Source organism: Alnus glutinosa, chromosome 4, assembly GCF_958979055.1.
Source record: "Alnus glutinosa chromosome 4, dhAlnGlut1.1, whole genome shotgun sequence".
Classification (NCBI taxonomy): domain Eukaryota; kingdom Viridiplantae; phylum Streptophyta; class Magnoliopsida; order Fagales; family Betulaceae; genus Alnus; species Alnus glutinosa.
In genome coordinates this window covers 31,610,994-31,622,227 of record NC_084889.1, presented here as the reverse complement: position 1 = coordinate 31,622,227, position 11,234 = coordinate 31,610,994, and the positions used below count along the sequence as shown (strand labels likewise).

Sequence of the window (11,234 nt, the reverse complement as noted above, 5' to 3'; positions counted from 1 at the left end):
GAAATTGGCACCGGGAAAAAGTAAGAACAAATAAATTACACTACACCATCATGTTGTAATTGAAAAAAAAAAAAACTTAGCAATTCATATTCCCACAACAGCAACAATGTTTTGATAAAAAAATCTAACATTAACAGTACCCTGCACTCAGGTTGTGTCAACTTACTTCATGAATACCTGAAAATACAGACAGAGACCAAAATAAGCTTTTGCAGGACGCATCATCAATGCAAACGAAAAAAAGGAGGAAAACATAAAAGAAAAAGAGAGAAACCCCAAATCCATTCTCGAACCTCGTCATCCACACACAAGATTACAATGAGCAACTACATATACAATTCTCACAAATAGCTTTCAGGAACTAAGATAAACCCAATATAAAAAATTGACCCATTTAAGCAAAAACAAGAAGACCATTATGTTTTTTTAGATGAATAAAAAAGAAACAATTGTCAAAACTTGCTGTGAAGAAAACAAAAACTTCCATTCAACCAATCTAAACAAACTTTCTACATTAGTTGATTCAAAGCTCTAAACTAAATCTGCCTTACAGCAGATCCAACCGAAAAAAAAAATGGATTTTAAACCAAAAGAATCTGCTTTTGTACATGCAAAAGTCGATAGTTTCAACAAGATTCTTCAAAACCGTGAGATTCACTCACCAAAACAATTCAATTTGCAAAACCATGACTTAAACAAAAGCCTCTAAGGTACCAAATTATTGTAAATCCCACTCTTCTCTATTCTCGTTGACACCCATTAAAAAGTTATGATATTTTTGTGTTACAGAATTGAGTTTTTCTTATGGGTTTCATTGGGTTTTGCTAATTTTTGAAAGGAAGAGGACATTCCCCAACACTTAAAAAATCCAACAAAAGCCTAAACTTTAGCACCAAACAGCTATAGATGGTGCTCTGATGGGTGGAGAAAATCATGAAAAGAGAGAAGCAGAAAACTTACAACAGGAACACGGCGAGAGAGAGGGAGGGGGTTGCTCCGATGGGTGGCGGTCGGTGGGTCTTGGTGGCCGGCGAGAGAGGAAATTCACCCCTTTTATTTGTAGCAACAGATCCGGCCAAAGAGAGAGAGATCCTTTTTTATGGGCGTCGCCGGAGACAGATCCGGCCGCCAAATCTACCGGAGTGGGGACGACGGAGGACGCCTACCGCCAAGAGAGAAGCCGGCGACGTCACTGACAGGAGAGCAGATCTGTACGAAGAGAGATTTCAGAGAGAGAGAGGGAAGCGCTGGACGACGGGCGCTGGACGACGGAGAAGGGCACCGGACGACGGACGACGGAAGCGCCGGACGACTGGGCAGCGTTGGAATCACCGGACGACGGACGACGGAAGCGCCGGACGACGGACGACGGACGACGCTCCACGGGCAGAGAGATTTCAGAGAGAGAGAGAGAGGTCTTCGTGCGAAATTTGAAATTTGAGAGATTTCAGTGTGTAGATCATTTTTAGCCGCGTGAACGAAAATAGAAAAAAAATAAAATAAAATATTAATGCCACGTAGGCGTGTTGTGAAAATGTTGTGGAAGAAATGTGTATAGATCATTTCTCTATTTCAAGTGATCCCCAGCTGGTCAGCACCATGTGATATGCGGGAATTTTTTTTTTTTTTTTTACACACCTCCAGCTGTATGCACCTTTTTCAACTCCCTTCTTCCACATGCCACGTAGTATCAAGCATCTTCTAGGTTCTTCGAGAAGAGTGGTTTCAGCAGCAAACTGAAATACCATGGAAGCCTTCTTCTCATTGTTAATATACTCCTTACACATTCACCATCAGACTCTATCATGCTGCCAGAGAATACCTGCCTTCCAGGATTAGTCATGAAAACAAGAATCTTGGAGCGAGCAAGTTAGTAAATCGTGAAGACATAGAAGTGGGAATCCAAGTTGGAGAAGCCGTCGAGGATGTCTTCTCCGGTAGCGAGGATGCCGGGATCAAGAAGCATATGCTTCCTCTCTTGAGCTCAGAATCCGGCGGGAGTATCAAACCGATAACCTTCTCAGTTATCCAAGCTCGAGTTCTTGTCTTCATGCTTCTTGTAAAAAGGTGAGTACTTTTGGAGAGGATCTCTGTTTGTTGCTCACCCTTCTGATCCGGTCTGGTTTGTACTATGGGTAATGCTTAAAAAACATCAGTTGCACACCGGTTACACCCTCCTTTCACTTGAGGTGGGCTAACCACATCTCGGTCTTATCCCACGTGAGAGAGTATGTGTAACGAGTGTGTAACCGGTGTTTTTCTAACATTTCCTTATACTATAGACTCTATAGTAGTGCCCACCTCTTTAGCCGTGCATGTGGTTGGAGGCGTGTGAGAGAGAGGGAGAGAGGTTTTTGGGCACAGCCAAGTTTTGGATTTGCCGATTCTTTGGGTCGGTTTCGATGTAGAGAATAACCGATTTGTCGGTGGGGAGGATTGTGGTGAAATCCGACCAACAACCGTTGAATAAGGGCATGCAGCAGTTAGTTTCATGAAGAATGCTAGAGTTCTTTTTAGTGTTCTTCTCGTCTTCATTTAGAAGAACATAAATATAATAAAAAAAAATTACATTTATGTTCTTCTCTGGATGACATGGATGCAATTTTGTAAATTTTTTTTATTACATTTGTGTTATTTCAGATGGACAAAAAAAAAAAAAAACTAGAAGATGCTCTAATATTTCTCTAGTTTCAAATACGACAACGACATGGACTTGCAGTGGTTAGTTTCATTTTAGAGGAGATGCTGTGTTTTAAATACGGGCATTTTTTGGTAAGTTTGGACCAAAAATCGCATGTACCGCACACGTACTTGACTTCTGTCACTTGAGACGGCAATTTTGGACGGAATGGGGTACATTGAAAATATTTTCAACTTTATGGCCTGCAATTGATAAAATTGAAACATTGATCGGTGAATTGCAAATTGCTGACAACTTTATTGGGTAAATTGAAGTTTCCCCTTAAAATTATTTGATATACCTATTTATGTAATTGAATACCTTTATATTATATACATGTAGTTAAAATTGTTTTAACAATAGAGCATTATATACTTCTCAAATTTTTATTCTTAAAAGTGGTTCTCAAACGATGTGTCACTATATCATGAAATGGTAACATATTTTTCAAATTGAGACTATTTCATCTCACTTCTCTCCAAACAAAAAAATCCAAGATCATGATGAAGTAGATAAATCTTGAGGAAACAGGTGAGATATGGGCAGATTGAGATTATTTTATTTGGGAAATTTTAAGGCTCGGGATAAAGTTTCCCTCACCTATTTAGCATGTATGAATTATTTTATCAATTAGGGGTAATTACATTTTTCCTCCATCAACTACCAGCCATTGTCAACATGCCCCCATGAATTGACACCTCGACCAAAAGAGAGCATCCAACTACCATCGTTACCCACTTTGCCCCCATCCGTCAGTCTAATTCACACAAAGACCAAAATGCCCTCTACAGTCATTAATAAAATAATATTAAAATTAATATTTAAAAAAAAAACTGAAAAAGGGCGCCACCCTTAGATTAATTTTTTTTTTTTTTTAAAAAAAATATATATTAATTTTAATTTTTTTTTATTAATTACTGTAGAGGGCATTTTGGTCTTTAAACAAAAATTAACGCCAAAAAATGAAATATTCCATCCAAGTTAACGGAATCTTCTGACGGATAGGGGTAAAGTGGGTAACGATGGTAGTTGAATGCTCTCTTTTGGTCGAGGTGTCAGTTCATGGGGGCATGTTGACAATGGCTGATAGTTGATGGGGGAAAAGGTAATTACCCCTATCAATTACTTAATTATCTGATTTTAAGATGGCAAAGCTAGAAACATTACATAATAATTCATAACCAGTCACCTCCAACCGTGTTCACATGTTGGAATACATTTTTTTGAAGCCATATTGGCTTTAGATGCTGTAAAAAAAATACAATAACATATCTTTTATAGTTTTTTTTAACTGTTCAAATTTAATTCCATCTAATTTCACTCTCTTTCTATTTCTTATTTCAAACTTGAAAGGAGATTTGAATAGTTGAAAAAACTGAAAAAAAAAAAAGAAAAAGAAAAAAGAAAAGAAAGAAGGGTGTTGTAATTTTCTTTTCAGTGCCAAATCCAACTCAAGTCTTATCCTATATTTGTAGTCCAATAAACAATTGTCAGCTGAAGAGATTGGTCACCACTCTATCTATGAACATTTAGAAAAGTGCACCCAATGATCCATTCACCCAACCGTACCCAAAATAAGACAAGCAAATTTAAATCACCTCTATATATCATACCATTGGAGTCTGATGTCCTTCGTCCAGTACTGGTTCTACGTACCTTCAGTCTTCCCTCAAGGTCATTCAGTGTCTCCCTCCCCAGCTGTACCCCCTGCACATTCACATGCCCCTTCCAGCCTTTTTGTATTTTTTTAACACATGCCCCTTCCAGCCTGGGTCCTTGTGTTGTCCCATATCCACTGTTGGTCCTCACGTACGTTTCTCGCCCAGTCCACGTCTTTACTGCAGGTCCAACTATTCCACCAACCTCATGTCCTCATATTGCTCCATCTCACGTTGATACTTGTGAGCCTCCCTCATTCACACGTCCTGGGTCTGCTAGAGGGCATGCCTGTTCCTTCTCCTGTTTCCCACCTATGACCTCAACTATATGAGTAATGCTACGGTGTAGCATTATGTCGGCATGGTGTCCGCATTTTCAGTGGTTAACCCAACTCGGGTTAACTATATTTTATTTAAAAATAAAAAAAAATACAAAAAAAAGAAAGAAACAAAAGACCCCCACTGTGTTTTCATTTTCATTTTCGCTCTTCACTCTCTCCAAATTTTTTTTCCCACCACCACTATTCAGCTCCCACCACCACCGTTCAGCTCCGGCCACTACGAAGCAATGCTGATGCCCACCATCCGGTAAATCTCACCGTTTGGTCTTTTATATCTTTTTGGTTTCTTTCTTCTTCTTCTTTTTTTTTTTTTTTTTTTTTTTTTTTCTGCTACGTGTTGCTTTAAGAGCCTCTGGTTTCTTAGATTTTCTTTTTCTTTTTTTCTTTCTGCTGTGCTGCTGTAAGAGCCATCTATTTTTCTTTTTGGTTCATTTTTTTACGGAGAGAATGCTACTTCATAGCATTACTCCAAAGTTTCCTAGTAATTATTCCACTCAACTTATTCGTTCTTTTGGTTTTGGTTTTTTCTGTTTGTTTCTCAGGAAAGTTTCTATTCTTGAATTTTATCAGCTACTTGAACTAAAGCTTGTCTAGTATAAACTGAGAATGCCTTTTTTTTTTTTCTTTTTTTTTTAGCCCTTGCTTCTTGTTAAATTGATGTTTTGTAGTATGAAATTAAGAGGATTGGCGCGTCTAGGCGAGGCATTAGGAAATAGTGGCAACAAAATGCGGTTGATTGTTAGGCGTTTTGTGATATAGGGTTTTGGGTAATTATTATTAATTTTTTTGTACTCTCTAAATGCATTTGTGGGTTCGGTAGTAGCATTATTTTTTCTTTAGTTAGAAGTAAAAAAATTGAAACTGTATTTGTTGGGCTATTTTTTGTATTTGTTTTCTGTCCACTGAATTTCTAGAATTGGATTATGTATTTGGTTCATTTTAGTATTCGTATTTGAATGAATCAGAATTGTTTGATTTTTACTCTATTTTGTATAATCTAATTGTGTATCCAATCAACCATTTTACCTTGGATTTATTTTTATTATGATTTTTTATTTTTCATTTGGGTTGATTGAAGTATTCTAATTTTACCTTGGATTTATTCTTTATTATTCAGTCACTTGCTTTGCGTTCTTGATGCTGCTATTGTTCACTACATTTTGGTTGTGCATAATACACTTTTGTTTCTTCTTGTGGTTTTGTTTATGTTGGCATCTAATTTTAAATTTTTCTTGTAATAACTCTTAGATGGTCTTGGGGAATGAGTACGATGATGATAATTTGCTTCCACATATTCCGGTTGATGATGATCCACGTCCCCAAGTTGTCCCTCAAAATGGTTTGCATGTTAGGCTCTTGCTCTCTCATTAGTGCAACATTTGTTGAATGTTGTTTCGCTAAATTTTATTATTCATATTTGAATGAATATTGCTTATTTCTCTTCCCTTAGTGCTTAATTATGCTTATTAAAAACATTTGTCCATTTGTTAACATTTTTCATGTTTTACTTGCAACACAAAACATTTACTTTAACCCTTTTCATGTTTTTTTTTTTTTTTTTTTTTTTTTTTTCATGATATGCAGCATTTACTCAAAGTTTATTCACCAATTTCACTTAATGTTCTGCATAGTGATGTTTTTGGAACTCAGGATAGTACAACTACAAAGGTATTTAAAAAGAAAAAAAAAAATTCTTAATGAGATTTAAAAGAAATTGGCTTGTATTATCTAAAATCTTACTCACAATTTTGCAGGATATATGGCCACCTGAGCTATTGATGCAGGAGGAAATCGGACACAACTATAGAATTAATTAGTCTATGATGTGGGGATGTAATTGGTTTGATTTAAGCAAGAAAAGGAAGGGTCAACTACTCAAGAAAAAAAGAAGAGACCTTTGGCAAATTGTGATTTAGAAGATATTCTCTACCGAGTTGTCAACATCCATCAAGAGAAAAACCAAGAAGGAAAGAAGAAACTATCGACAAATCTCTTGATTCATCTTTTAAAGAATTCTCATATTTATATTTACGTTGTCGTCAAGTAATATCATAGTTATTTTTTTTTTCCCTAAAATATGGTCATTCTTTGGCACCAAGTATTTTCCATTAATTTGGAGATATTCTTTGGTACAAAGTATTTCCATAATATGCTTATTTGTATTTATTTCAAGTCTTAGGAGATTTATTAGGCTTTTCGGGATTTTGCTATTTTTGGCAAAATTCTTCTAAAGACCTAATTTTCAGCTATTTAAGCCCGGCTTGTGGGCCTTTTTCAGCAGCTTTGTTATTATTAATAATTTATCGAATTCAGAGTTTTCTCTCTGTTTTTTGGGGTGAATATCATGTTTTCTTCCTTGCAAATTGCCCGTTGATTAGCCTACAGAATAATCGCTATTATGTTCCGGCGTCAATTGGTATCAGAGCTTCAGCACCTTCCTGAGACGTGGTCTTCATCAATTTCGATGGCTGGTGGTTGTAGTCGTGGTGGTCGTTATTGTGAGTTGTCAACATCCATCACAATAACGTTCCGAATGAGGATACCAATTGACGCCCCGAAAAGCCTAATAAATCTCCTAAGATTTGAAATAAATACAAATAAGCATATTATGGAAATACTTTGTACCAAAGAATATCTCCAAATTAATGGAAAATACTTGGTGCCAAAGAATGACCATATTTTAGGGAAAAAAAATAATAACTATAATATTACTTGACGACAACGTAAATATAAATATGAGAATTCTTTAAAAGATGAATCAAGAGATTTGTCGATAGTTTCTTCTTTCTTTCTTGGTCTTTCTCTTGATAGATGTTGACAACTCGGTAGAGAATATCTTCTAAATCACAATTTGCCAAAGGTCTCTTCTTTCCTTCTTGAGTAGTTGACCCTTCCTTTTCTTGCTTAAATCAAACTAATCACATCGCCACATCATAGACTAATTAATTTTATAGTTGTGTCCGATTTCTTCCTGCATCAGTCTCACCGGGTTGGAAAGAATTCGTCCTCGAATTCGAATTTTTTTTACCTCGATCTTTTGGAAGGCCGATTAATTCATTCCATCTCGTATTTCTCAATACCAAAATAACTTGAAACCAGAAGATAAATAAATTGCAACTCATCACAACAACTAGCCTCACACTAAATTGAAATAATTCAATCGTCTCACGACTTTTATTTATTTTCTCCAATTCACGCTCCATAAAAGTCTTCAATGAATTATCAATTCTTTTTTTTTTCCGCAAAAATTAAAATTGTCATCCGTCACACCAACACCAACATTCAAATTATTACTAGAAGAACTTGATAGAAAATTTTCAATCCCAAGAAAATCAACATAACTAATTTCCTTATTACTCAACTGAAATCCCTCGTCATGTGGACTTTCATCAAACACATGGTAGTCATTATTTTCTTCAATAAACTTTATTGTATCACCCACAAAACTTACCTCTTTCAATAAATCTTCTTCTTCATGATAGACATCATAAATTGGGGAAGAATTCCAATCCACAAATCCTTGTGAAGGATTTTCAACATCTTCATGTTCAACATCATCATGAACATCTCCATGTATGAACTCCTCATCAACGAACTCGTCTTCTTGGAACTCTTCATCAACAATTTCTTCATCTCGACCACGTTGTTCCCGGTATGGAGCAGGATTGTGATACGGGATGTCGAAGGTGGAATCGGAATCGAAGTTCATCTCACGATTGCCGACTTCCTGCGCTACTAGGTGCTGGGCTAACTCTGCAACTTGCCTCTGCAAATCCTCAATCATCATATCCTGAACGTTACGAACATGGTGCGGAGCTTCCTCATTCGGAACCTGCTCACGACGACCACCAACCATTGAAACTGATGAAGAACGATCATGGTGCGGAGTTTCCTCATTCGGAACCTGCTCACGACGACCACCACGACTACGACCACTAGCCATCGAAATTGATGAAGACCACGTCTCAGGAAGGTGCTGAAGCTCTGATACCAATTGACGTCGGAACAGAATAGCGATTATTCTGTAGGCTAATCAACGAGCAATTTGCAAGGAAGAAAACATGATATTCACCCCAAAAAACAAAGAGAAAACTCTGAATTCGATAAATTATCAATAATAACAAAGCTGCTGAAAAAGGCCCACAAGCCGGGCTTAAATAGCTGAAAATTAGGTCTTTAGAAGAATTTTGCCAAAAATAGCAAAATCCCGAAAAGCCTAATAAATCTCCTAAGACTTGAAATAAATACAAATAAGCATATTATGGAAATACTTTGTACCAAAGAATATCTCCAAATTAATGGAAAATACTTGGTGCCAAAGAATGACCATATTTTAAGGAAAAAAATAATAACTATAATATTACTTGACGACAACGTAAATATAAATATGGGAATTCTTTAAAAGATAAATCAAGAGATTTGTCGATAGTTTCTTCTTTCCTTCTTGGTCTTTCTCTTGATAGATGTTGACAATTCGGTAGAGAATATCTTCTAAATCACAATTTGCCAAAGGTCTCTTCTTTCCTTCTTGAGTAGTTGACCCTTCATTTTCTTGCTTAAATCAAACCAATCACATCGCCACATCATAGACTAATTAATTCTATAGTTGTGTCCGATTTCCTCATGCATCAGCTATTGGAATGGTAAATGGAATAAGTGGAATAGAAGGAATGAAAGTTACAATGTATTTTGTTGTTTTGGCATTTTTTTGGCTTGTATGGATAAGTGAATATCTTTTTATGTTGTAATTTATAAATTTTCTTATGTACTAATAGGTTGTCTCTTTTTGTTGTTGCAACTAGTAGATTTCCAAGGTGTTGCAACTACCTAGTAGCTCATGTACTAACACTAATTATAATTTGAAAACTCCCATTTATACTTTCGCTGGGAGAAACTTCATTTATAGCCTGTTAGGATGTCGTGCTTTGGGTTGTGATTCCCCACAAAGCAAAATTTTGAATGCCTAAATGAAGGGCTTAATCTTTTTTTGTTTGTTTGTTTATCGAAGGGCTTTAATCATTCTCATAAACTTGTAACTTTTTTTTTTTAGATTAACCATACTTTATTATAGGTTGATGTTATAACACAATGCATGGTTCATGGACCATCTTTTTGAACTGCTTCTCCAACTCAAAAAAGGAACAAAAAGCTGAGAAATTGCCAAAATTTCGGGTGTTCACTTAAGGAAAAGATACTAAAAGAAATATTCACTTTAGACTCCAAGTTTAACGTACAATTCAGAAAAATCTCAATTTTACACAATTCAGATTATCAGGACATCACCTTACGATAGATATGGCAGCTAAACTCTGCATAGTCAATTACACAACCACATTTCCTTTTTGAACAGGACATTATAGTGGGTTAAAATAAGATCATAATGATTGCATCAAAAAATAAGTGAGGAAAATGCAGCTAGTAAATGTGAATTAGACAAGATTAACCTTTTAGAAGTTCTTTTTTATGGACATTTTTCGTTTGCCATTTCGGCTTCCTTGTTCTCTTCCCATCCTCAATCTCCATCATCAACCTGCTTTCTGCTAGGTGGTGGACATTTCTTCCACGTCCAGCAACTTTTTTCATCCTGAGAATCAAAATGGAACATTTTAGGACATTTGAAAATCAATAGCTCACCGCTTAGCAAAACACCATAAGATCCCAACAACAAAGTAAAAGAACAGTAGCTTACATCATAGTCCTAGGATGGATGTTGCCAGCCGAAACTAAAAGAAAAGCCAAAACAAGTTACCCCCACCAGCCATCTCAAAAGCGTAAAACAAAAACCATATAGGAAACAGGCACCGCCCTGTATTTCCTACCCAAGAGACCTGCACAACCCAAAACCAAAAGCAAACAAGGATTAACAACCACAGAAGAACACAGATAATGATGGAATACCCAGGACAAAAATACAGTGAAAAGCAATAGGAATAGACAGTAAAGGCAGAAACTTTACTAAGAAACAAACAGAAAAACACTGCGGGAAAATTTCTAAAGAACCAAAACCAAAAGAAACAGAAATCACATAAAACAAACAGACCTAAAAGACCAACAGGGAGATTTACCGGATGGTGGGCGTCGGCATTGCTTCGTGGTGGTCGTGGGAGAGGGTGGAGGGAAAAAAATTTGGGGGAGAGAGGGAAGAGGGAAAATGAAAAAGAAAACCACGGTGGGCGTTTTTGTTTCTTTCTTTTTTGTATTTTTTTTTTTTTAATAAAAGGTGGTGGGTTAACTACTGAAAATGCGGACACTATGCGGACATAATGCTACTCCGTAGCATTACTCCAACTATATATACTGAACCACGTACTAAGAACCCATCCTATATATGACCGGCCACCCGATCCCATCACAATATTTACAAACCAAAAAGACCCAGTGACAGCACCATCAAGCAGACAAGGATGAAATGGAAATGATTCTCTCTATTTAGTTTAACGGTGAGGGCATAGTTATCTTTTTCACATTTTCATGGAACGTGTAAAGACAACTATACCCTCATTTTTACACTAAACGGAGATGATCCAAATTCCCATCCAAGTATTCAATTCCCCG

The 11,234-nt window shown here is 36.4% G+C and overlaps 1 protein-coding gene across 1 annotated transcript; it reads left to right on the top strand.

Annotated features, from left to right (window-relative positions):
• The first annotated feature begins 1,548 nt into the window (after positions 1 to 1,548).
• LOC133866314 (uncharacterized) lies at positions 1,549 to 6,712 on the top strand. The gene is made up of 5 exons (XM_062302838.1): positions 1,549 to 1,601; positions 1,798 to 2,067; positions 5,928 to 6,026; positions 6,264 to 6,347; positions 6,434 to 6,712. The coding sequence occupies exons 1-5, from the start codon at positions 1,549 to 1,551 to the stop codon at positions 6,456 to 6,458; spliced, it is 531 nt and encodes a 176-aa protein (XP_062158822.1). The 3' UTR covers positions 6,459 to 6,712.
• The last annotated feature ends 4,522 nt before the right edge of the window (positions 6,713 to 11,234 follow it).

Bases quoted from the DNA above. Each gene is read 5' to 3' on its own strand.
- LOC133866314 (XM_062302838.1), top strand. From the start codon at position 1,549: ATGTGTATAGATCATTTCTCTATTTCAAGTGATCCCCAGCTGGTCAGC. The intron at 1,602-1,797 runs GTGATATGCGGG...ATTCACCATCAG, and splicing joins CCCCAGCTGGTCAGCACCAT to ACTCTATCATGCTGCCAGAG. The intron at 6,348-6,433 runs GTATTTAAAAAG...ACAATTTTGCAG, and splicing joins AGGATAGTACAACTACAAAG to GATATATGGCCACCTGAGCT.